Source organism: Neolamprologus multifasciatus, chromosome 2 (assembly GCF_963576455.1).
Source record: "Neolamprologus multifasciatus chromosome 2, fNeoMul1.2, whole genome shotgun sequence".
In the NCBI taxonomy this organism is placed as follows: Eukaryota; Metazoa; Chordata; class Actinopteri; order Cichliformes; family Cichlidae; genus Neolamprologus; species Neolamprologus multifasciatus.
Window position 1 is genome coordinate 18,896,609 of NC_140440.1, and position 26,152 is coordinate 18,922,760.

Below are 26,152 nucleotides of genomic sequence, written 5' to 3' on the forward strand. Positions count from 1 at the left end.
TATGTTGCTTTGACTTAACATCTGTTTTAATGTTGCCCTGAGGAGACAGCATGAAGTTCAGTCTGTAGGTCTGTTAAGCAGAGCATCACGCTAAACCGATCAATCCAGCAACTCATTTGTTTTATAGTCTAATATGAAGTTAAATGATCAAACTTACAAAGCTAAAGCAACTCCCCATGTTACATCACGCATAATATTTTAGCCTAAATGCTTTGCTGCCTGCAGCAAACTTTAAAGACACGCCCACTCAGAACAACACCAAATTAACAGAAAAGCACAGATTAAAGCTGTACTTTCCTTACTTCTGTGTTTCTTGATCGTGCTTAGTAATATTTTGTTTCCTTTTATAATACTTTCAAATTGGGACTATCCTATTATTCCCTCACCATACATTCGTTCACTTACATTCATGTTGTCATTGAAAGAATAGAAATAAGTAGAGTGAAGTGATACCGAGTTCCACTTAATCTACAAAATAGCTGCAGTTAATCAAAAACATCAGTTTAATTCGCGTAAAAAAAGATGTCACAAGAACACATAAGATTTCTTTGTAATACATTTCAATGACTTTCAGCATTTGAAGTTCACAGTTTCTCATCTTTTTTTTTTTTTTTTTTTTTTTTTTCTCATCTAACTCTTATTTCTGTGACACAGTTTGAATCTGAACAGATCAAACATTCCTTAAAAATTTAGTGACAGACAGATGTTATTACAGAGATGTGGTTCAACAGTGAGAAAAAAAAATCTCAATGTAATTTTTGGAAAACAAACACATAACAAGACAAACTTTTAGTTAAAAGAAAGTTACTTTTTACACTTATGGTTGCGCTTTTAGCCAAAAGACTTCTAAATCATTTTTTCGACCTCTTGTCACATCGAGTCCCAGAGGTGAGGGAACAAGACGTTCTGCTTCAAAGAGGAGCGTGTATCACATGACCAGCGTGCACGAGCGCCCACTTGACTTTTTTTGTATTTTGGCACAGGTGTGGGATCGCAGGACTTTCAAATGTGACACAAACATCAAAGACTAATGCACAACGAGAACAAAAAACTTTATAGATTTTTAAATACACGGTTGGAGGTGAAGTGCTTGTCTCGAGTATGTTGGATGCCAACACCATCAGAGCATAAGATAATGATGTGCAGAGCATTATCGTGCATAACATCATATGGAAAAATGTAGAAAAGCTCCACTGAGTTTTAAAAACTGAGCAGAGATGAGTTAGCATAAACATCAGCTCCGGATGGTGTATTAGTTTTGGATCTTAAGAATGCTCCTCTTCTCCAGATCATTCATCTCTTTGAGAATCAAAGCAACGTTGTAACGAAGCTCCTGGAATTTAGACACAGGTACCTGGAAAAGACCACAGAACATGTAGCACACCCACAAAGTGTTCAGCATTAAAAATAACCACACAGCCACATTCCACAGCTGTTTATTGTGTGTGTGAATGTCTAAAAATGCAAGAAATAGTCATTAAGGTCATTAAAAACCTGAATTTCTACCTAAAGGATGTAGATGGACTCCTTGCAAAATGCTGTGCTCTAATACTTAAGCCCAGAGTTTCATTTGCTTCCTCCCTAATTTCTGTCCCTGTCATCCCTGTGTTTAAGTCTCAAGCTGCGTGTGAGTCACCATCTGTTTGCAGCGGTCAGACTGCAAACAAACACAAGTGCTAATTAAGAAGAGTGTGCTGAAGGAGGAAGAAATCATCTTGTCTGTTTGCTATTCATCCTCCCTTCACTTCCAGAAAAGCATGCGTCAGGTGGAGATGAGCTGCACCCATAAAGAAAAACTGCACATCGAATGTTGCTGCTGCTTTATCTTCTAATTCTGCTGTAATCTGATTACGTAATCACTGCACATCCGTAGCAGGTGTCCTCGTCCCTGCTTCTGCTCCGACCACACTGGTAGTCAGCTTTGAAAGCAGTTGTGGATTCTAGTTTGTCATTTTAAAGCTGATGCGGAGTATGGCGCCCCCTGCTGAATAAGACGTACTATAGCATTACACCGTGGCAGTTAGGCTGCCGCACATCCTGGTAGAGTCCATCTATTTATTCTTCATTTTTTCCTGTTTTAAAAGTGACACTTTTGCATTTATGTGAATGGATATCAGGCTTTTTTTACTGTAGTTTTTTTTTCTGTAAGCTGATAAAAGAAAAAAATAAGACTCAGAAATGCAACTGTTTTTTTTTAGCATCTAACAAAACAATATTTGTAATAAGCACAAGCAAGCTGACTAGCACAGAAATAACACTGCAAACGTATCAGGGGCACTTGGTCAAGGACGGCTTGTAGGTTAGGCTGCCATTAATAAACGTTACTTCCTCTGTAATCCTGTTATGCAATAACTGAAACAGACCTACATTAGCCCACTGGCTTACAACCAACATGTTTAACACTCTGCTGTGATAATCCAGGAATAACTACTACAGTGCACAACCATCATCAGTCATGTGGAGAAAAAAATCCATATGATGTTAACAGGTTTCTCAAAAGAAAATCATTCAATGGTTAGCTCATGAGAATGAACTCATTTCTGTGTACTAGGACTTTGTGCAACCCAGTTCCCCTCCACTGTCTGGCACAGGGTCTCCCCCGTTTCAGGACACCCTCTCGTTTAACTGATATTCTGGCTTCACCTTCATCCACCTTTAGCAGCAGGCGTGTGGGGCTGTTGTGCTCACAGCCAGAACTGTGTCTGAAATGACCATATTAAGGATCTCCTCGCTCACTGACATTAAGAGCCAACTGCAGTCCCTTGAAAAACTAAGTACATCCCATGATTCACCCTCGGGAACAACCACTTAAAGTTTTTTTTGGGGGGGGGAGAATTTATCTATTTCAGCCCACTCTTGACAACACTGCTTCAGTTCATTGAGGTCTGTGAGCATTTGTTAATTCACAGCACTCTTAAGATCCCACAGAAGCATTTCAGTCATGCTCAGGTCTGGATTTTGGCTGGACCATTGCAACACCTTGACTCGTTTCTTTGTAGTTGTTCTGTTAGAGATTTGCTAATGCATAAGACATTTTCATGAATTTAAAAGGTATTGTTAAATCCATCCATTTTTGTAAATACTTAAAGACAACCGCTCATACTCATAATTATCCCTACAGCGAAATTAGTACTACCACTTAACCTAACAAGCATGTCAGTGCTAAGAGAGAATCCATGCAGGCACTTTGTCTTGCCAACACCTGGATGAGTATAGAGGCGAGGAAACCGTCAACGTCTTTTGAACAACTATTACTTTCAACAAGACTCTTAAAAGCCAAAAGACCAAGAGAAAAAATCCCTCTGAACTGTGGTTTTATGCACAGAAATTTGGCATGTAGATCTATACTGTGGTACTGGTATCATCATTAAAAGTAAATAAAATGAGAATAAGAAGGGGACTGTGGGTCAGAATGTATTGTGTGTACAATCAGGAACAGGTTACTTGTTTAAATACCTCAAAGCGTTGAAACCTCCCATCTGAAAGTTTCATCTGCATGAGAACAGAAGGCTGCAGCGCTCGGGCTAAAGAGCTGTTTCGACACAGAAAAGCAAAAACATCATCACAAAGTCTAAAGAGTAGGACTTTAAAATGAGTGCAGTAGAATTTTTTGTAATCTTTCACTAAACCCTTCTTCCTGACTCATTTCTATATTGCAAGTAAGAGACGGTGGTAAGAGATGGTATTGTTCCAGGAAAGCTTTAAAACACTGTGTTAGTAGCCAGTTAACCATTAACAAAGATTTCTTGCACATATTGCCAATGTAAACAGTTTTTGCAGTTTGTTTAGTATGTTACCTTGTAGAAATGGCAACATCCACTCTCCATTTCAATTCTTCAAGTGTGGGGAGATGAGGATCCTTCTGAGAGGCGGCCGCTTCTAGAGCTGCACGGCTGAAAACACAAACAGCACAGAAAATAGAACCTGATTGTAGCACTGCTCTGAGATACCAATCCTGGACATGCCTGAGGTTGTAAAATCAACATACCGATTTCCAAAAACCACACTGGAGAAATCTGTGATGAAGTCTTCGGGTATTCTAATAAAAGAAGAAAAAACACAATAGAAATAACCTCTTCAGAATCTGGGGGGTGGGGGTGCGGAGATAATAAATGAAAACAAAGAGAGGTGTGGAAAAAATGATTCCCTCACCTTAGTTCCTTCAGATCTTCCTTAAAGATCTAATTAATGCCCCATCAGGCACCACAGAAGAGGAATGAAGATGTTAGTTAAGAAGTCTGTTTCAGTGAATATAATTTCCAGTGCTTTAGCATCAGCTCACCTCCTGTTTAAGTAACGCTGTGGGGATGCGGATGGCCTCAGACAGCAGTCTGTGGATCCCAGCTACGATGTGACAGAGCCTCTCCTGCGGGATGACACTGCTCTCTGCTATGGACTTCAAACCCTCTGTGCAGCCCTTCCCCTCCAGGGCACTGACCACAGCTGGACAGGGAATCATTCACAGTCACATTAAATGCACTTATCCGGCATCTTCAACTGCTAACACTTTGTCCGAATATCAGCAGAAGCTCTACTGTGGATACTGTTATAAGTCCAGTTTCACAATAAACTTCACCAAAAGGCGTTCAGTTTTATTGTTTCATGCCCAGGGTACCTATTCGAATAGACACAATATAATACAATTATTTAGCTCTTGCTATTTTTTTTCTGTTTTAGACTTTATTTACCTTTCAGTATTTTTCGGAACAACTCTTGGTCCACATCCTTCAAGTTTTTTGACAATGACTCGACTTCCGGTGGTATTCTGCCTCCCATGAAGCTCAAAGAGTCCTTTGAATGGCTGGAAGACATGCCTCAGTGTTCACTAACATACAGAATTAACAGATAAAAAGATGAGAAATTAGTGTTAGAGAGGGGTTTGTCTAGCTAGTTTTGTATTTGTGCGACAGCTTCCGCCTTCATGTCACATGACTCTCATTCCGCGGAGTCTCGCGGTGAGAGCTTAGCTCGTCGTTTAGAGGAAAACGGATTTGCAAATGGAGGTGGTAGAAGTGGTCTCTTTTTGAACAGCCAAAAGGTAGGATTTTTAATATCGATAGCTTCTTAGTTACAGCTTAGACCTGTTCACATAGCGTTCACACGTGGCATTTGTTGGGAAATGGGAGTTTCAGATCGTTTTGTGTATTAGCAAACGCTACATAGATATTTCGGAGGATTAGCAGCAAGCTAAGGATGTTAGCTTGTGTTGTGATGTCAGAGGCTTATGCTCGCGTTTTCTAAACACGATACTGTTTATGTAAGTTCTACTCAAGCTAATGGAGCTCGCTTTATCAAAGATTTTATATATGTGTGCGAGCGTGCGCGAGCGCGCTTTTAACGCGTGGGGTTATGTTTACCGTAACTTGAAGTATTCAGGCTGTTTACCAGTTACTTTAAGTCTAAGCTGTGCCAAATAACAGAGCCAGCAGCTGATTATGAGCTTTATTATCAGCACAGTTGCTAAGTAAAAAGCATTCATAGTAGGTAGCCTAACTAGTTTTTTCATTAAAGTAACTCTGTAGATGTTTCTTCTTACTGATGCTTGGACGAAAAACAGGTTTTCACCATTAGTGACTTTTTTTAGTATCTGAGTTAGATTTATTGACCAAGTACATGAACACATATACAAGGGACAGACGTCCGTTTTTTTCTTTGATCCCAAAAACAGAATAGACATGCACAGTACAAACAACAAAAAACGTGTGCAGTGGTGCAAAGATGTTAGAATAAATTATAGAATAATTTATTAACTCGAGAGATGAACCAGTATCACATCACAATTTGGCAAAGAAACAATTTTAAATTGTATCTTCAGGCACTTTGTTACTAGCAGCCTATTACAAAAACATGAGCAAAACGCTAGTCAAAAACCTGGCATATCTGGCAGTGTTTTAAGTAGAGATGGCGCGATACCACTTTTTTTTATGTCCGATACCGATATCATAAATTTAGATATCTGCCGATACCGATATGAATCCGATATACTGTGCTTTTTAATCAATAAAACAGTTTTTTAAATATCTTGCTGCATAGCTCATACTGAAGTTTCAAAAAACAAAAACAAAAAAAAACACTAAAGCTATTCTGCTATACCTGTATGCAAAAAATACACTGCACCCAAAATATTTCATAGTTCAGCAGTACTGATCAATTTAATAAACTTAAATCCTCCATCCTTCCTATTCTGGTATTTAGCAGAAATATTAAGCAACCTAACTAACAAGGTTGCCAACTCCCAGTAAAAAAAGAAAGAAAAAAGGAAAAAAAAGAGACTTAATAGTTACTATATAAATAGTGGATTTCCATACATTTTACATCGGATTAAAACTTTTGGTGTAAGATTCAGATAATTATTTATTAAAAACTAGACATTTTAAATGAGAATAAGAAAGAAAGGTATTTCTTTGTGCCCCCCTTTTCCCTGATTTGTCGAAGACGTCATTAATAAAAATATGTTGACGCAGAATTTTATCGTCGACGCGTCATATGCGAAAACGATGGCTGTATCCCAATTCAGGGTCTGCAGCCTTAAAGGCCGCATTTTAAGGCCGATTACGTCACAGCGACGCGACGAAGGCTGTCCCAATTTGAAGGCTGCTCAAAATGCGGCCCTCAAATGCGTCCTTCATTTCCCTGAATTTTAAGGACGTGGCGGTGTCGCTACCCGATCCGTACCGGAAACCCGATCGGTACCCCGCATGCGCAAATCTTACGTCACTTCCTCTCTTTGCCAGCATTGCGACATTCAATATATTTGAATGATACGGTTAGCGCCCAGTTAGCTCCTAGCATTTCTCAACAACTCTGCCTCCTTTTCGACTACCGGGGCATTTAAACAATGGATAATCCGTATACAAACAAATTTACGCTTTTCTCCTCAACAGAGAGCGTTCCCCGAACAACAGCGCCGTAAAATAAGAAGAATGGCGCCTAATTACAGAGTTAATAATACAGACTTTGTAATATGTCACGTGAAGATTCAGCAGCCAGATGAAGTGTTTACTGGCAATTGACAGTGATAGCGGACAACATCATCACTATTCCAATCAATTCTCTCCACACAGACAAGCATAAACACACTCGACTATCTCTAAATCAAATTTAACACACGTTTGTAATGACGCTAATTCAGTTTACAATAGGGTTCATTCGCTCAGTCAGCAGGTGGCAGTATCCTCGAACACTGGGGTGTAAACTGCCATTAAACGAACAGAAGAAGAAGAAAACCCCTGCACATGCGCGGTACGGTTCGGGTAGACCCGATTTGTACGGTCCGACTTTGTACATGCGCAGTAAGGATCGGGGAGCACTGATCCGTCACTATCTTTTTATTTTTTTGTTTTTGTCTACATTATATGAAATGTTTCATTATCGGAAACATTTTAAGAGATACTTATTATTCTTAACATCTTAACAGATACTCTGACCCGTAACTATCGTAAAATGCTTCGACCGGAATTAGACACCTTTTGCGCATGCGGGGTACCGATCGGGTTTCCGGTACGGTTCGGGTAGTGACAGGCGGTGTAGACTTCATGGCCCAACTTGGCTTGGCTGCAGCGGGATTTATCCATTAAAGGGAGAGTTTTACTCACGAAAGCAGAGGGTTTATCTCGTCTAACTTATGCTGCTTTGTCTCTTGATGTAAATAAAGAAACCCTGGCAGATATTGACAGACTTATTTATAATTTCATATGGAAGAATAGAATTCATTATATTAAAAGATCAGTTTTATCCAACTCATACCAACATGGTGGAGTAAACTTTCTTGACTTCTCCTCATTAAACAATGTGTTTAAAATAAACTGGATTAAACAATTTTTCAGGAACCCAACCTCAATTTGGAACTTTATTCCCAATTATATTTTCTCAAAAATTGGTGGTCTTAACTTTCTTTTGCTTTGTAATTACAATATTGATAAAATCCCTTTAAAACTATCCAACTTTCATAAACAAATGCTTCTTTCCTGGTCATTGATTTATAAACACAACTTTTCTCCACATAGATACTATATTTGGAACAATAGAGGCATTTTATACAAACATAAGTCTGTGTTTTTAAGTAATTGGTTTGATAATGGCATTCATCGTGTTGCACAACTTATAAATCCAGTTGGAGGTTTACTCTCTTACTCAGAATTTTTGAATACATATGGTCTTCCTGTTCCACCAAAGGAATATGCCATAGTGTTTGATGCTATCCCTGCTGGGGTCTTAATGTTGTTTAGAAATCTTGTTGTTAGTGATTTGACCCCTTTACCACTGGATCCTGCTGTTACTTATGTCGGTCAGGTGTGTTTCCCCTCTCTAAAGAGGGGAAACAACCGTGAAATACGAACTCTATTTCAAAAAGACAGAACTTGTGTCCCAACGGCTGTCGCCTACTGGAATAACTTATACCAGGACCTGGAATGGGAGAAGATTTGGACCTTACCGTCGAAATTTCTATTAAATAACAAAGTAAAGGAAATATCTTTTAAAGTTCATTCATCGTTTTTACCCAACCAGATCTTTTCTTGTACGTTATAAAAAGGACATTGATATTAACTGTACATTTTGTAATTGTGTGAAGGAAGATATTTCTCATTTATTTTGGTCATGCTTATACACGAATCTTTTCTGGCAAGAATTTTGTGTTTTTGTTGTTTCCTTTATCTTTTCTGAGTTCTCTCTTTGTTACGAGAAAATATTGTTTGGTTTCTTTAAGTACCCCATGCACAGGGCAAACGAATTTTATTTGATTAATTTATTGATATTATTGGCTAAATTTCATATACATAAGTCGAAATTTTCTAACGCAAAACCATCCTTTCGGTGCTTTTTAAATGAAACCAAACAATATGTTAAAACCATACAACATTCTCAAAATCAAAAAGCTGTCAAAACCATAAACTTATGTTCCCTGTTCAATATCATGTGATTCTTTAATAGACTGTGTCTATTTTGTTTTTTTTATATGAACCCCCTGACATTGTGTTTGCTATTTTGTATTTGTATATCTGTATTTTGTGTTTTGTCAATAAAACGTATTCAAAAAAACCCAAAAAAACAAAAAACTTCGTGGCCCAACATATCCCAGAATTCATAGCGCGGCGGTAGGTGTGGATAATTTTGCCGAAAAAAATGGATGGATGAGGGGCGCCCGAAGAGTAACATAGTAAACTAAGTACTGAATATTATGTCACTTATTTGTGTGCAAATGTTTAATAACGAGGAACATTAAAACATTACTGGCCACATGTCGGCAAAGTTATGTGACATTAGTGATGTTTGTACTAACTTGGTTTTAAAGCCTTTACTTTAAAATATACGCCGTTCAATAGCTGACCTTAATCAGAGAATGATCAAAGCTCATGTAGAAACAAACAAACAAATGAACAAAAGATTTTCTCCTTCATTTCTGTCAAACAATGCTGTATGAAACGTTTCCAGCTGTTAGTGTCATGGTTGCTAGGCAACCTGGGCAGCGCAACGGAGGCTAGACCGTCCCGTTTCACAAGCCTCGCACTTCCGGCCTTAGCGGTTTTTAAGTACCGCTAAGGCCCTTGAGGATCGTTGAGGCTGCTTACTTTAAGGCTGCAGACCCTGAATTGGGATACAGCCATGTAAACGTGTTTTTGTAACTGCAATACACTACAGGAAGTTATGGGGGCAGTATCGCTTATATGGTCTGGCCAGACTGCACGAAGAAGAACGTAGCCGCGATCCGCAAAACAAGTACCTGTCGGAAGCTTCTAAGAATAATTTTTGCAAAGCCAACACCATTTCAGTTTTGTTAGCTAATGAGTGAAATACGACGAATTAAACAGGAGTAACTACACTGTCTCTTAGTTCATTAATATTAGCTGTTATTCTGAATTGTACACACCTTCCACCTAACGTTAGGTAGTTAATCTAGGTTTGTGTATTTTTGATGAATGCAGTTCCCCCCCTCCCCGTAAACTACATAGCGAAGAAGTCAAAGAGAATTTTTGCTAATATTGGGTTTCGGGCCAGCATTGTGTTTATGTAAACAGTGGCATCAACAGTTGTGTTCACAAACAAGCCTTATGAAGGTTAACACATGTACAGTCCAGCATAACGACCTTGCATAATGTATTTATTTGAAGGTGTATTGAAACATAGCCCTGCCTATTTATTACTCGCCTCCTTTATTTCAGATACAGATTTACCATGTCTGAATCTTTGTATGAGAAGTTTTTGGCCCCGGAGGAGCCTTTCCCTCTCCTCTCCCAAAGGGCCAACCTGAGCGATGTGGGAACTCTGGATGTCAGCGATTTTGGCTGTCAGCTATCATCGTGTCATCGAACGGATCCTCTACATCGCTTTCACAGTAACAGGCAAGTACAGAATGACTGTATTTGTGTTTGTACATGTATCTACTGTGCCTGTATACCCCTATTTTGGTGCTCTGTAGTGGTGTGTAGCCTACAATGCTGAGGATACAGACCTGAATGACATCCCTATTGCCTTTAACACTCTTGAGTTCAATTCGATTCAGTTTTATTTATACAGCACCAAATCACAACAACAGTCCCCTCAAAGTGCTGCTACTGTAAAGTGCCTATTGTTAGCCCTCTATCTGTGTAAGAAGAGGAAATTCTAAGTGGCTTGCTAAGCTAGCAGTCAGTCTTGTTGCTGGGGGACTGGAGGAATCCCAGCAGTGAGAGGTTTCAGATTTTCACATCTTATATTTACACCTCAGTTTTTTTTACTACAAAAACCCTTAAAGAGTAGACACAGGATCTTTAATGTTACTGTGTAACATTTATGGGATTTCAGTAGAGTTTGGTAAATTACCGCTCTTGGCGGTGCAAAGTAATCCTTGGCTGATAGATGAAGTATCTGTTAGTTGTCGCTCTTTTGGGACTATCCAGATTCTTTTCTAAAGGAAGTAAATGCATCAGATAAACTCTGTGTGCCACAGATGTGCATGAGTGGTATGCCCTTTAAATGCAGAAGAACTTTAAATTGGAACATCCTGTTGCCTGTTTCCAGTCTACTTGGCAAATTGGAAGAGTTTTGTAACCGTATGTGGAAAGTTACAGATTATACTCCTCTGCAGCCAAAATGCTTCCACATAAATGCAGTCAAACCTGACTCATTTACTAATGCTAAACTTGTTTAAGTTATTCTAATTGTTAAATTTGGAGTAGGTGCTAATTTTCTGACAGCACCTCTTCATAAACTACAGAGTTCACACATTTTTTATGAAATTTGCTGATATGAAGCATAAAATGCAATTTTCAGATTTCACATAATATGATGTTGTCTTGGATTAGACACATTCCCAGTAACAGGAATTCTATAATGCTGCAAAGTAAAGTTAAATCTTTTTTATGCATATTAAAAATTCACACAAGTAATATATTTTTTATTTGCATTTCATTCGCAATATGCCATTGAAAGTAATGTGACTCATATAATGTGCACCAGTAAAATGTGTATAGCCTTTACATTTCCTCTACTGCTGTCCTGAATTGTTAAATGATGGAATAAGTCAATAGTCAGACATGTAGACATGTCATAAAACCAGAATGTCTACATATCATGACCTTCGCTCCATGTCAAAACTGATTCATGTGCTAGTGTGTTCTAGTACTAAAGTTGGAAAAGCACAAAAAACAGGATCAGTTGTGCGTCTTAACAATTTGGAGCCATTTATGCATCACATCTACAGCACAATACTTGTGATTTTTTTTGTGCTTAAGAACACAGCAGCAGAATGTTCATTGCTCTTTGTATGGTTTATTTAGTAAGTCGCAAATGCACAACAGTGACGAGACACATCTAAAGTTTTACTGCTGTCCACTGCTTGGATGGTTAGTTCGGGGCTGGTGGGGCTGCTTTGACTTTCACGTTAAGTCTTCTCTATAATGAAGAAAGGTGAAATATCATATGAAGTGACCATAAACAGATGAAAAGACATAAGCTAGCAGTTCATGATTAAAACTTATGTTAACAGTGTGCATAGGTATAAAATGTTAAACATAAAATATCTTGGAAATTGTAGCCAATCAATTATTTGAACTGTCATATTAGGATTTAGCAAATTAAACACAAACATAAGAAATAAAAGTGTTTTATCTCCAAATCAGACAGTACCTGAAACATTGTTGCCAAGTGTTACAGCCTGAAACTGTGCAAAATAGTTTAATTATCACCTAGCAGTGGCTGCCAAGTGAACAACTGTTGGAGCAACGTTTTATTATCTTAATTTGAAGGCACAGACGAACAAAGGTCCAGCTGTTCTGTAATCCTCCCCAAATCCTTCATCTGTGCTTTTCTTTTACCTTACTGGTCTAAAAAGAGAGAAGAGAACAACTTCTAGAAGTCACTTAATAGATTCATTTTGATGTCCACTCTGTTCTCCTCAGGTGGAACCTTACTTCCTGTGGTACCAGTGTTGCCAGCTCTGAGTGTAGCGAGGAGCTCTTCTCCTCCGTCTCTGTGGGGGATCAAGACGACTGCTACTCCCTTCTGGACGACCAAGAACTCACATCGCTGGATTTGTTTCCTGAAGGCAGTGTTTGCAGTGACGTCTCCTCCTCTATCAGCACATACTGGGACTGGTCTGACAGTGAATTTGAGTGGCAGGTAGCTTATTAGTCGGTCTGATTTTTAATATTCTGTAGGTGCTCATGTTTAGTAGGAGTTGTAAGTCATTTGAACTTGTTTCTTTATCTGTATGAATGTGGAAAATGGCTTTCCTAAACAATCCTATCTTGTCATGTCCTAATCTAATTGTTTCCATTGTTGTTTTCCCAGTTACCAGGAAGTGACATTGCAAGTGGCAGTGATGTCCTCTCTGACATAATTCCAAGTGTGCCAAGTTCACCATGTTTGTTTTCCAAGAGGAAGCCGAAGCCCCACCCTCATCGCAACCTGGATGAGCTGCCTTGGAGTGCCATGACCAACGATGAACAAGTAAACAAAACAAGCTCGTTTTTGTGCTGAGTGCTCAGAATTAGCATTAAAGCTAATGAGCCAGGTGTTTTCTGTCTTGCGTGGTTTTGTTTGTTGCAGTGTGTCGTCTATTATTTATTCATTTGTTTGTCTATTTTTTACCTGTAATACATTTCGATATACAGTCAGTTGAACTGGTGTGTTATTCCCCCAACCGGTCGTGCAGATGGCCCCGCCCCTCCCTGAGCCTTGTTCTGCTGAAGGTTTCTTCCTCTTAAAAGGGAGTTTTTCCTTCTCACTGTTGCCAAAGCGCTTGCTCATGCAGAGTCGTATGATAGTTGGGGTTTTCTTTGTATTATTGTAGCATCTTTACTTTACAATGTAAAGTGCCTTGAAGCAGCCATCGTTGTGATTTGATGCCATTTAAATAGAGCTGAATTGAATTGAATTTCCACTTCTAGGTGGAGTACATTGAGTACCTGAGCCGGAAGGTCAGCACAGAGATGGGCCTAAGAGAGCAGCTCGACATCATCAAGATCATTGACCCCTGTGCTCAGATCTCTCCCACTGACAGCGAGTTCATCATCGAGCTCAACTGTCTCACCGATGAGAAGCTCAAACAGGTGAGCAGCAACAACAGCTTTGTAGCTGTTGCATATTGAGGAGCAGCGCTGTCGAGAGTTGTTCAGAAACTCCCCTTTTAATGGATCTGTGTGACGTCATCAGGTGCGTAACTACATCAGGGAGCACAGCCCCAGGCAGCGAGCCAGCAGCACCAGGGAGGGCTGGAAGAGGAGCAGCCACAGCAGTGCCAGTACAGGCGGCGTCAGCGGAGCCAGCAGCAGTAATGCCAGCATGGTCAGCTCTGCCAGCTCCTCCACTGGATCTACTGCCTCCAACTCTGTAGCAGGTACGATGCTGCCTGGTTTGACACCGCCACAGGAGTCTGTGCTTATGTTGGTACTTCCAGCTTTTGCCAAGATAAAATTGCTCCCCTGCATTCTGGTCTTGATGTTTCTAACAGTGTCTGTGCCTTGTGTTCCAGGGGGTACAGCCTCTGCCTGTAGTGGGAGCAGTGTTGCTAATATTAGCAGAGCTCACAGTGACGGAAATCTTTCCAGTGCTGCAGAACGCATACGAGACTCTAAAGTAAGAAAGATGAATGTTGAAAAATGAAAAACAGTTTTTATTTTCTTGGTAAATATTTTTGCTCTGCAGAGTCCAGGCCAATGGTTATAATATATATCTCTGAAACACTGGAAGAACAGTTGCAGATCTTGATTGTTCTATACAGAAGGACATTTGGCGTCGTGTTAATAATTGTTACACATTTTCTGCCCTTGACACTTGAGTGAGAGTTTTCTATAGACGAACGCTTGCTTGGAAGCCTTTCTTGGACTTATAACAGGTGACCAAGTTGTTATCAGCTCCAGTCTCCATCTTATCTTTCCTCCGTCTGTCTGTCCCGGCGAGCTGCATGCACCGCTCCTCCCCTCACCCTCACACTGTGGTGTAGCAGCAGAGGAGACTGTGTGACTATAATACCTGAGCGCAGAGGTGGGCAATTAATTTACCCAAGGGCCCACGTGAGAAACTGGGACTCTTGTGGAGAATCACTACAGGCGTATGAGTGTGGAGACTCTCACTGTGAATCTAACGAAGTGAAGACTGTGGTTGGTGTGATTACGAGAAACCACTCAGCATTTCAGAACTAGGCTTTTTTTAAATTTTTTTATTTTTTTAAACCTCATGAACTTTGTCAGACAGCAGAGTTTACATTTCTTTAAACTGCTATTAATTGCGACTTTAAATATTGACATCCACTGTGATCTAAAATGATTATGATCTAATGTGAACTGCTGAGGAAAAATAATTGATTCAGTGAGTTAATCAGTTTGGTGAACTTTGCTGTGCTGTGTTAGAATAGAGCTCATTGCTTGTGTGATCTTTGATTGTTTTTTCTTCAGACGCAAACACCAAAAGTCTCAGAGTGCAGTCTGAGTGTAATCAGGGGGCAGCATGATGGAGATCACACAGTAAAGAGAGAATTGATTCTCAATGGTTAGATTTTAGCCTGGATCAGCTGTAAGTTGGCTCGTTAGGATCGGTTAAGTCACAAGATGTAGGAAAGCATCGCAAGACCAACAAGAATGTCTTTGCAGCCTTGTCTCTAAGCTTTGATCCTGAGGTGAATTGTGTGTTTTGTCTTGCGTTGTGTAACTGATAACATTTTCCAGTGCCAGTTCTGTTGCTATACTATGATTCCCACAGTTGTTCTCAACCAAAGAAAGTCTCAGTTCAGATCATTGGTATGTGCTTTGTCTCTAGCTTAAATATCTCTTTCATTGTTTGTGGAGTACACGTGAGCCTTTTCAGGATTAACAAATTGTAGAATAAGGTTCAGTTAACAAGAACTATTTGTAAACTGCAATCATAAAACAGAAATCAGCTTTTTTTGGGGACATATGAGAGAGCAGGTTGTAGCTAACAGATGGTGGAGCTGGTGAAGCAGTGGCTGGATGTTCACAACAGCAGCTGTGAGAATGTGCTTACACAGTTTTAGATGAAATGCTCTGATGGATTGTTGAGCTGTGAAATGCAAATTACTGAAAGGGTTGAAGTCGACTTGTTGCATCCCTTTCTACAAAATGCTGCCACACTGCTGACGTCTGCTCATATCAGAGCATTTAGACCCACGATTTATTTATTGTTAACTCCTTTCTCCACACACCGTCTCTTCCAGAAACGTTCAAAGCAGCGAAAGCTTCAGCAGAAAGCCCTCCGCAAGCGACAGCTCAAAGAGCAGCGGCAGGCCCGAAAGGAGCGACTGAGTGGGCTGTTTCTGAACGAGGAGGTGCTGTCGTTACGGGTGACGGAGGAGGACGATCACGGAGACGACCTGGACATACTGATGTGACACCAGTGAATCAATCAGTGCTCCCTCTACGCCTGCTTTCACTCCATCTAGTCACTAGCATAGAGCTTATAGAACGTGCTAATCCACATCGCTGCATGCGTTAGCTCCGCATATGCTAACATGCTTAGAATGCTTTTTGTAAGAACAATGTGATGGCCAGTAATAGCTTCTTGCAGCATATAACTTAGCTCGACATATTGTTTGCTAATACTAGTGTTACCTGCTGGTGTGTAAATTGCTAAGTGCTGCAGTCACTACTGCTCTAGTTAATGTAGCAGTGATAAAGCGCTGCTAATGCTTTAATAGCCACAGTCTCTCCTGCTTACAGCCAGAGGTTAGCGCTGCAGCTCCTTAGAAGTTTGCAAATGAATTCACACTACTAATGATGATTATGGCATCTTAATGCAGGTAATAAGAGGTTTTCTTATAGATGCTGTAAGAGGATATATTCACTACTACCTGTACAACCATGTCTGGCAGAAGGACAGATCAGACGAGAGAGGTGGACTTTGGCTACATTTGCTTCAGTGGGAGCGATGGCAAAGGCTTTATTCCCCACAGGGAGCTGGATCCAAGCTTTGGGGGATGATGTAATTTGATCTGCTTACAAATATGTTCATAATCAGCAGGATGAATTGGTCTCGTCAGATTTAAAGTGCTCATACTTTTCTCCTTAACAGCCTCCCAATTTCATTTTGGTTTTTTACAAGAAAAAGCATTTTAATGTTCAAAAACTCTGATTATGTTTCCTCTGACCTTCTCCTATCGCTTTAAGGCGCTCCCTGTGGCGTTTCTCAGTATTACGATTTAGACTCTGCTCCGTCTGCATCCTACCATTGAAGCTAATGTTAAAGTTAGCCATGTATGTGACACATTCTTTCACTTTTAAGTTCCTCTTAAATAGAAATATGGCCCAAATCCTGGAACAGCCGCAGTCTTGTGTGAAATAAGTTGGATATCTTTGCTACTGGAACATCAGGAATTTCAGCAGTGCTCAGCTGAAAGATTCGGCTGGTTCACATTAGAATTTAATGTGCTCTGGATTTTTTTTGGTTGTATTTAATGCTGCTTGGTGGAGCATTATATCGTTATGTAACGAGTAAAGATTGGACTATAAACTAATCCTTTAAGGCAGCTGAGCAGCATTTTTCCTGGACTTTGATCTTTTATAGGTTTGAATAAAAGAAGGCAGATAACAGGCTAAAAGGTGCAGAGATCCTTTAAGCATATTATGGGCAGTTTAACATGTCTGTAAACTTACTGTAAATATAATCCCTCTCACACTGTGTCGACACATTCTTGATGCTGAATGAACTGCACATCGATGCACCCATTGTTGTCTTTAGGGGAAAACATGAATCCAAACTACGATGGTTTAGGTGTGGAAAGTGCAGCGAGCTGGTCTGTCTTTCTCTCTGCTGAGCTTTGTGGTCCCATTTCACTTTTAAGGCTTAGAGGGAGCACTGAAACACTGCATGTTTCAATCGTCACCCACAGCGAATTCCCGCGTGGACCAGAAACTAACAACTTGCATCATCGTTTGCAAACACCTGTTGAAATAGCTTACCTGTGTTGTAAATAAGCGATCGGTACCATCATATTTACTGCTTGTTTTCAAGGTTTCCTCGGTGATAACGTTTCTTTCCTTTTGGGTGTGTATGTAAATGATGGACATGGCAAACTAACTGGTCATTGGGACTTGAATGCGTTGCTAGGTTGCCGTTGATCCCTTCAGATATTTTCAGTCATATTTTGATGTGTTTTGTTGTTTTCATCACTTTTATTTGGTCTTTTTTTTTTGTTTTATTAAACTCCTACTTGAATGTTTGACCCTCATTGTTTGTTTGAGTGATTTTGGGAATTGTGGACGTTTTATAGGATTTTAAAGACCACACTTTGCTCAGTGGCTGGTATGGTTTTGGAGCTATTCTTCAGCTTCTTATTTGAGCCGTCAACGTTGTTTCCAGAGATGTGCTCACTTTGCTCTGAAGATTCAAATCCCAGACAAAGTGCTGATGAAGCAGGACAGCGTTCTGTGGAACTACCGGGATGTTTTCATTTTGCTCCGTTTTTTCTTTTTCTTGTTAACTTGTAGGAAAGATTTTTTTCCCCACAGCTTCTCAGCTGTAACCTGATGAACCACTACAACTGTCGGCCTAAAAGCTGCCGTTTCTGATACTTGATGTGGACTGAGCCGTGGCTCTTGTTTCTGTCTTGTGTATAAAATAATTACAGCAGTCAAGTCGGAGGAAAAACAGCTTTGTGTATTCTGTAGCAATGAATTAGTAAAACTCTATTTTGAAAAATAATATAATTTTGAAATAAAAATAAAATAAAATAAGTGATGCAACAGAGTAACTCCAGCAGATAAAATGCCATTAACTGCTGAAAATGAATGATATTAAACTTACAAACCTACACAGGATGTTTTGAAAGGGAAGCCCACTGTGGTGGTGTTATATTATATTAAAGCAAAGAGTGGATTTACATACGTTAACTCCTGATTAACAAATGACTCTGGAATAGTGTTATTGTGTTTGAATAACAGAGGGTTGAAGGGAGACTGAGCAGTTCACTCGACGCTTCCTGTTTATTGTGAACTCGACAAATAAACATTCAGTGTTGCATCTTTTCTACACGTGTGCTTATTTTGACTTGCAACTTCTGTAGAGGAGAGCATGACTCATTAAGTTATTCATCGGTTTGCAAATTCCAAGCACTTTTTATTGAGCGCTAAATCACTGATTTTTATTTTCCACAATAATTAACAAAGAAAAGCACACTTTGGCTTTTCACAGCTCATCAGCTGCTCCTTTGTGTAGTAAGTTCAGGGTGGAGATTGAGATCTTTTGCAGGGAATCCCATCAAGAAGAGGGATCAATGGACTTACCTGTTTTGCCCGGCCCCAGAGCTCACTGGAAGAAAACCTCTGCATTAAATTTTTGTTTTATATTTGTAATAAACAAATATACCTTTTAATTAGGTTATTCCAAATAAACAAGGATTCGTTATTCTGATCATGGTACAAAGTCAACCTATGAAAAGTTAAAAATGAAAACTAGTGTCTTTCAAATATTGTACGCTCAGACTGGATTTCATACAAGCAACAAATTTTTACCCCTCAGCCATGAAAGGCTCATGTTGTCACTCCGCCGGTGAGGTGGGTGTGTGGGAGGCATGGACACTCAAGTTTGTGATAAGTTGCGAATGAGGCGTTTCAAATTAATACCATACATGTATCTACTAAAAAAAATCTCCAATGACTTCAAATGTCAGTGATGTCAGGTCAAGGTCAGAGGTCAGGTTTTCTGAAGATGTTGTCAATGCGACGTCACATACCTTCTGTCATCTACAGATCTGTATGCCCTAAATGCCCTAAAGTACTTTTATGCTGATTGAGCCATGTTTATGATGCTAAAATGAAATTTTACTAAGTTGGTGCCGTGCAGCAGATTGGTTTAATTACAAATGGATAACTGATTTTACATGATTCAGTTAGATTTTATACATGTGAGACATATTAATCATCCCAGTTTACTTTGCATTTGTTTAACTCACTTAATGCTGCTGAGCAGCTTTTTCCAGAGGCTGAGCAGGTCTGCTAACATTGTTGCCATTGTTATTTGTCAGTCTGTATATCCTCAGTTCTTTTCCTTGCCTCCCCTCCGGCCAGTCTGAGTCTCTCCCACCAAAGATAGGAGCAGAGGAGGTGAGGAAGGAGGTCGGTCAGCATCACTGTAGTGATGAGAGATGTTTACTTTGGAGTCTCATTTCAAAGTGGTGTCAGTTAAAAGAAGTGCAGCACCTGGTATCTCTCATTGTTCCTTTTGAAAGGTTTACCATTCTGTAAAATGGAACGATATCCATTGGATTTTTGCCACACTTTCAAACGGTGAAGACCAGAATCACGATCATGATCTTTTTGCTTTTTGTTTCCCTCTATACAGCAAAGGTAACAACCACTACAGAAACATATACCTGTCTCTTCTGTCCTCCAGATATATTTTATGAAACAAGGCATTCTGTAAGATGGCAAACTGACATCACATAAATGGATAAACAGATTGGAGGTTGGAAATCAGTGTGCTTTTACCTTTAGTACAGTGGGGCAAAAAAGTATTTAGTCAGCCACCGATTGTGCAAATTCCCCCACTTAAAATGATGACAGAGGTCAGTAATTTGCACCAGAGGTACACTTCAACTGTGAGAGACAGAATGTGAAGAAAAAAAAAAATAAAAAAATAAAAAATCCATGAATTCACATGGTAGGATTTGTAAAGAATTTATTCGTAAATCAGGGTGGAAAATAAGTATTTGGTCAATAACAAAAATACAACTCAATACTTTGTAACATAACCTTTGTTGGCAATAACAGAGGTCAAACGTTTACTATAGGTCTTTACCAGGTTTGCACACACAGTAGCTGGTATTTTGGCCCATTCCTCCATGCAGATCTTCTCAAGAGCAGTGATGTTTTGGGGCTGTCGCCGAGCAACACGGACTTTCAACTCCCGCCACAGATTTTCTATGGGGTTGAGGTCTGGAGACTGGCTAGGCCACTCCAGGACTTTCAAATGCTTCTTACGGAGCCACTCCTTTGTTGCCCGGGCGGTGTGTTTTGGATCATTGTCATGTTGGAAGACCCAGCCTCGTTTCATCTTCAAAGTTCTCACTGATGGAAGGAGGTTTTGGCTCAAAATCTCACGATACTTGGCCCCATTCATTCTGTCCTTAACACGGATCAGTTGTCCTGTCCCCTTGGCAGAAAAACAGCCCCATAGCATGATGTTTCCACCCCCATGCTTCACAGTAGGTATGGTGTTCTTGGGATGCAACTCAGTATTCTTCTTCCTCCAAACACGACGAGTTGAGTTTATACCAAAAAGTTCTACTTTGGTTTCATCTGACCACATGACATTCTCCCAATCCTCTGCTGTATCATCCATGTGCTCTCTGGCAAACTTCAGACGGGCCTGGACATGCACTGGCTTCAGCAGCGGAACACGTCTGGCATTGCGGGATTTGATTCCCTGCCGTTGTAGTGTGTTACTGATGGTGACCTTTGTTACTTTGGTCCCAGCTCTCTGCAGGTCATTCACCAAGTCCCCCCGTGTGGTTCTGGGATCTTTGCTCACCGTTCTCATGATCATTTTGACCCCACGGGATGAGATCTTGCGTGGAGCCCCAGATCGAGGGAGATTATCAGTGGTCTTGTATGTCTTCCATTTTCTGATGATTGCTCCCACAGTTGATTTTTTCACACCAAGCTGCTTGCCTATTGTAGATTCACTCTTCCCAGTCTGGTGCAGGTCTACAATTCTTTTCCTGGTGTCCTTCGAAAGCTCTTTGGTCTTGGCCATGGCGAAGTTTGGAGTCTGACTGGTTGAGGCTGTGGACAGGTGTCTTTTATACAGATGATGAGGTCAAACAGGTGCCATTCATACAGGTAACGAGTGGGGGACAGAAAAGCTTCTTACAGAAGACGTTACAGGTCTGTGAGAGCCAGGGATTTTCCTTGTTTGAGGTGACCAAATACTTATTTTCCACCCTGATTTACGAATAAATTCTTTACAAATCCTACCATGTGAATTCATGGATTTTTTTTTCACATTCTGTCTCTCACAGTTGAAGTGTACCTCTGGTGCAAATTACTGACCTCTGTCATCATTTTAAGTGGGGGAACTTGCACAATCGGTGGCTGACTAAATACTTTTTTGCCCCACTGTAGTTCTCATTCGTTATTTGCTTCCTCCTGTTGCAGTTGTGCTCATGAGTAAAATAACATATGTGGGTAAGATATACCTTTTACTGATTTGCACATTTGGTGTGATGCTGACCGGATTTTCACCAAAATGAATCTGAATATATAAAACAAGTAAAAACAAATACAAGCTTGTAAAGTTCCCTTCAGGAATAAGGACAAATAACAGGAAAGGATCCAAAAAACAACACAGAATAAAATAAAGCATTTTGTGCTGTAATAATTAATTCTTCTTAACCTTTATTTAACCAGGAAGATCCCATTGAGATTAAAAACCTCTTTTTCAAGGGAGACCTGGCCAAGATAGGCAGCAGCAGATGTCTCACAGTTACAGAAATTACTCAAATACAGGCAGCAACAACACACATGCAACAATAAGTGAAAGAATACAAATAAAATAAAATAAAATTCAATAAAATTCAAATAAAAATAAAAAAAGTCAGTTAAAATGACAATCAATCTAATTGAAACAGTTGCATATTATGGACTTGGCCTCAAGGATTTGTAGTTTAGATTTAAAAGCACTTAATGAAATGAATTCAGTCATTTTCCATTCCTTCTGCAGTTTGTTCCAAGCCGAGGGTGCTAAATGGACAAAAGCTCTTTTACCAAGTTCAGTTCGGGCAAATGGAACAGAAAGCAACAAGTAACCATGCGGATGAAGAGAATACCGACCAGCATGTTTCATTACAAGCAGGGAACATAGATAAGAAGGCAGCAACCCAAGTATCGCCTTATATATAAAACTGTATAAATGAGAGTTCCTCCGACTTACCAAAGCAGGCCATCCTACCTGAGAGTATAACTCACAGTGGTGAGTCTGAAATTTACGGTTAGTGATGAACCTCAGAGAAGCATGATACACAGAATCAACCATTCGAAGACATTGAGCAGAAGCATTCATATATAGAATATCAATAATAATTGAAATTAATAATTTAATTGTCCAATCAAACCTGCATCAGTGAATTAATTTCAGAATTGATTTTTTACTGGGTTGATTAAGATTTGGGACTGTAGGGGGCAGCAGTACGTCTAAACCGGAAGAGGAACAACGAAGAAGAAAAGATAACGGATGTGACGTAATAGTGTTTATACAACACAGTTGATTCGAGAGGACGTGTAGGCTAACGGGGCTAATTTAGAGGATTTTGCTTCAAAATTGGATGTTTCTCCGTGTAGTTTGGTGGCAGTTTCCACATTTTCCATGGGCGCTCACGGGGTTTTGGGGAACGAGCCCGACTCTATAGACTACTCTGTGCACGAAGCGTGGAACGAGGCCACGAATGTCTACCTGCTGGTGATCCTGGTCAGCTTCGGCCTGCTCGTTTACGCCAGAAAGTAAGGACGCGTTTCTTAACCTTACCTCATAACGACTGTAAATAACTGGTTTGGCATCAAATCACCCACCAGGTTAACATGTTACAGGTCAAACCGTGTGCTCGGTGATGATGTTCCCCTAGTTGTTTGCGGATAACGAGCACAGACTGACGCTGTTTGTTTACGTACACTTTAGAAACAAGAGGAAGATCATGCGCATCTTCACTCTGCCTCCCACCGCGGGCAGCAGCCCGGAGCCCAACTTCTACGACAGCCTGCAGAAGGTCCGCCTGCGACAGCAGCTGGAGATGTACTCTCTCGGTGAGGATGCATGTGGGCTGATGTGGATTGCAGTGAAACTCGATTTGACGCTACAGTACTGTGCAAAAGTCTTGAGCCGCTTCTAATTTCCTCTTACTTTACCAGGAAGATGGGAAATAAGGGTCGGGTCTGGGTTTTTCCCTTTTCTTTTACATACTGTCCATGCTTTTCTCTCCCTCTTCTACTTGTCAAGATTCAAGGACCCACTCCACACCATGCCGAGATATGCCATGTTTTCAGCTAACCTCTCTGTGGGAATCGCCTTGTTGTTGCAAAAATACTATTTTATGCCGACCACACTGTTATTTGTAACCTTTTTTTCTTAGATTCAGCTAAAGAAATGAAAACAAGTATGCTCCTAACACAGATACAATTAAAATTTGGTTCTTTGCCAAGTGGTCAAGTGGAGTCATCCATGAGTAAGATGTCTTTTTATATGCTTGGGTCATTCGTAGGTCAGTGTTAAATCGCTTAACAAAAAAATGAATAAATAAATACACGATATGGTACAAAGACTGGACCAATGCAAGTGATGTCCAAGGAATAGTGTTTTAATTGGTCAAAACAACTTTAAGAAATTACAAGAAATTATGTCTCCATTGAAGCAAAACGGTAGGTGGCTCAAGACTTTTGCACAGTACTGTAGATGCTGCCTTTATTGAACTAAAATAAGGTTGCACAGCAAGTCAGTGAATATTTTGTGGCAAACCCTTTAACATTACACTGGGTTGTGGTTGCTGGTGAGGCTGTGGCTGGACGAAACCAGACGGAGAGTTGATATTGAGTTTTGGCGTGTTTGTGTGTGCCACTGTTTTTCAGCCTTAGAGGTTTTGTTTTCCAGGTAAAACCTCTGCGATCATGCCTCCCCTACTTGTCTACAGTGAGCCTCTGTAGCGCGTGCGTAATTCTAAAACACACCCCAGAGTTTAGATTCTATTGAGCTGAGCAGACTCATTTTATTGATTTATTGATTAGCATTCAAATATCTCACTGAATACAGAATAAAGATCTACCACAAAGCAAGAAAGCACGAGACAAGGCTAATCAAAAGGTATTGGCTGAATATGCTTATTACGCCAACCCTTTTAACAAAAGATCTTTCAGCATGCAGCTCATGTACAAAACAAAACAAAAAAAACTTTCCACCTTAGATAAGTAACTACATTAAATTAAATGTCATTAATACAATCAAAGCAAAACAACCAAGAGTTTCACTATTATTATTTTGCTCTTTTCATTCTTGATTTATATATTTTTCTAATTTCTAATACTATTTTTAAACATGTTTTTAAACAAGGAAAATGAACTGCACCTGTTCCACCAGTTAACTCCTCTAACAGAAACACATCACACTTTATCTTTGTCCTTAGCTTGTTTTTTTTTTTTGTTTTTTTTTAAGAAATCTGTTCCCCTTAAGTTGTATTTACCAAACAAAGAGCAAAAAAGTAACCTGAAATCAGACTGTAGTGTGAAACCAGATACTAATGTAGTTGAGCCTGTGTGTGCTGGCTCAGTGTGGGCTGTGTTAGATGGGGAAAAGTGGGGATTTCTTTTTAAAACTGTTGAGTTGTTATCTGGTGGCTTTTTTTGTGTCATGTTTTCCTTTACATTAATAAAGAAATTAATTCAGCATTTCAAAATGGAGTGGGGAAAGCCTGCTGGACGCCCTATAGATCTTCTGCTTATTGTAATATCTCTCCGTCTGTCTCATGTCTCGCCTTCTAGCCAGGAAGTTTGAGCAGCAGCAGCAGCAACAACATCAGCAGGGCCAGTCAGACAGTGTGCAGCTCTCCATGGAGTGAGAGCAGGCGGCCCGTCTTCAAGCTTCTCCTGCCCGTGGATATGAAAGGACTGGGATGGTTGCAGAGTTTGTGTAAAAAGAATCTGCACCCATCCTTGCTGCTTCATTCACCGTCTGATGTTTCATTTGTGCACGTGGAGCTGCTCCACAGCTACAAAACAAAGCTGTGGATGCTTTTGTACAGCTGGCAGCTAGCAGGTGTGCTGTCTCACACAACAGTGACACTAAGCAGGTGTGAAGAGATAAAGCTGGAACTGCAGCGTTCGACACTGACACAGGCTGTACATGTTTCATTCCATTTCTTCTTTTTTCCCAGATGTGTGCAGAGAAAAGATTCTCAAATGTGAAGATGATGGCACATAAACCTGAAGTTACTCAGTAGTTAGGTTATTTGTAAATGCATCATCTGGATCTCTGTGGGTTTTGTTTTGAAATAGCTGCTTCAGTTCATGTATATAAAGATTTTTCCTTCTAGCATTGAGCTTAAGACAGCACAGATTCACTGCTGCTCTGCGAATCCCCCAGTCCTGTAAAAAAAAGAAAAGAAAAAAAGAAGTACACTTACATGATTCTCGGGTCAAATTAATCGTTTGTCTGAAACAGGCTGTTGGTACAGCTCCTCAGTTCATCCACTGAAATAAACTCTCTGCTAGCTTTCGTCTGATTGGCTGCCCCTCATAAACTAAAAACAGCATGAGGGTGGAGCTTTGGCACTCACAGCCAGAGGTGTGATATCATAAGAAAGAGAAAGGGCTCTTGATTTATCCAGAAAGATTACCATATTAGGTGTGTCCCTTCTCTGACATCATACAGAGCCAAGAGCAGAAAAGCCTGTTTGAAACAGAGTGTTTAAAGCAGCCCGAAGCTCTTTGTTTGAAATTGCTCCAGGTGAACGCTCGTACGTAATACCAAGCTAATTGTTTTGAAACTGCAATAGGTCACCTTTAACTTTGTGGAACACCATTATGATTTTGTGGCTGATTTCACACAATCATCATTATAATAAAATGATTCTATGTTGATGGCTTAAAAGTGTGCAATGAGTTGGAATATTACTGCTGTGCTGACAGCTCTCCGTTTATAAAATAACACGTGTTGGTTATGTAGTATTCAGACTTTTTCTGTG

At 40.0% G+C, this 26,152-nt stretch overlaps 3 protein-coding genes across 3 annotated transcripts; 2 read left to right on the plus strand and 1 right to left on the minus strand.

Moving 5' to 3' along the window:
* Positions 1 to 485: 485 nt before the first annotated feature.
* commd5 (COMM domain containing 5) lies at positions 486 to 4,826 on the minus strand. The gene is made up of 7 exons (XM_085134149.1): positions 4,689 to 4,826; positions 4,283 to 4,443; positions 4,153 to 4,181; positions 3,989 to 4,039; positions 3,798 to 3,893; positions 3,457 to 3,532; positions 486 to 1,354 (listed from the first exon to the last, which is right to left on the minus strand). Exons 1-7 carry the CDS (start codon positions 4,810 to 4,812, stop codon positions 1,253 to 1,255), a joined length of 639 nt encoding a protein of 212 aa, XP_084990275.1. The 5' UTR covers positions 4,813 to 4,826; the 3' UTR covers positions 486 to 1,252.
* A 96-nt stretch (positions 4,827 to 4,922) lies between these two features.
* On the plus strand, positions 4,923 to 18,456 carry fam199x (family with sequence similarity 199, X-linked). Its single transcript, XM_085134089.1, has 8 exons — positions 4,923 to 5,038; positions 10,161 to 10,340; positions 12,378 to 12,597; positions 12,769 to 12,927; positions 13,368 to 13,529; positions 13,633 to 13,816; positions 13,952 to 14,055; positions 15,650 to 18,456. The coding sequence occupies exons 2-8, from the start codon at positions 10,174 to 10,176 to the stop codon at positions 15,821 to 15,823; spliced, it is 1,170 nt and encodes a 389-aa protein (XP_084990215.1). The 5' UTR covers positions 4,923 to 5,038; positions 10,161 to 10,173; the 3' UTR covers positions 15,824 to 18,456.
* smim19 (small integral membrane protein 19) lies at positions 7,455 to 26,058 on the plus strand. Its single transcript, XM_085134163.1, has 4 exons — positions 7,455 to 7,511; positions 22,700 to 22,925; positions 23,101 to 23,225; positions 24,951 to 26,058. Exons 2-4 carry the CDS (start codon positions 22,792 to 22,794, stop codon positions 25,025 to 25,027), a joined length of 336 nt encoding a protein of 111 aa, XP_084990289.1. The 5' UTR covers positions 7,455 to 7,511; positions 22,700 to 22,791; the 3' UTR covers positions 25,028 to 26,058.
* Positions 26,059 to 26,152: the final 94 nt, after the last annotated feature.

Coding starts and splice junctions, on each gene's coding strand:
- commd5 (XM_085134149.1), bottom strand. CDS start 4,812: ATGTCTTCCAGCCATTCAAAGGACTCTTTGAGCTTCATGGGAGGCAGA. Junction 4,444..4,688: donor GTTCCGAAAAATACTGAAAG/GTAAATAAAGTC, acceptor TTCCCTGTCCAG/CTGTGGTCAGTGCCCTGGAG. Junction 3,894..3,988: donor AGTGTGGTTTTTGGAAATCG/GTATGTTGATTT, acceptor TTGTGTTTTCAG/CCGTGCAGCTCTAGAAGCGG.
- fam199x (XM_085134089.1), top strand. CDS start 10,174: ATGTCTGAATCTTTGTATGAGAAGTTTTTGGCCCCGGAGGAGCCTTTC. Junction 10,341..12,377: donor CATCGCTTTCACAGTAACAG/GCAAGTACAGAA, acceptor TGTTCTCCTCAG/GTGGAACCTTACTTCCTGTG. Junction 12,928..13,367: donor CCATGACCAACGATGAACAA/GTAAACAAAACA, acceptor TTCCACTTCTAG/GTGGAGTACATTGAGTACCT.
- smim19 (XM_085134163.1), top strand. CDS start 22,792: ATGGGCGCTCACGGGGTTTTGGGGAACGAGCCCGACTCTATAGACTAC. Junction 22,926..23,100: donor CTGCTCGTTTACGCCAGAAA/GTAAGGACGCGT, acceptor CGTACACTTTAG/AAACAAGAGGAAGATCATGC. Junction 23,226..24,950: donor GCTGGAGATGTACTCTCTCG/GTGAGGATGCAT, acceptor CTCGCCTTCTAG/CCAGGAAGTTTGAGCAGCAG.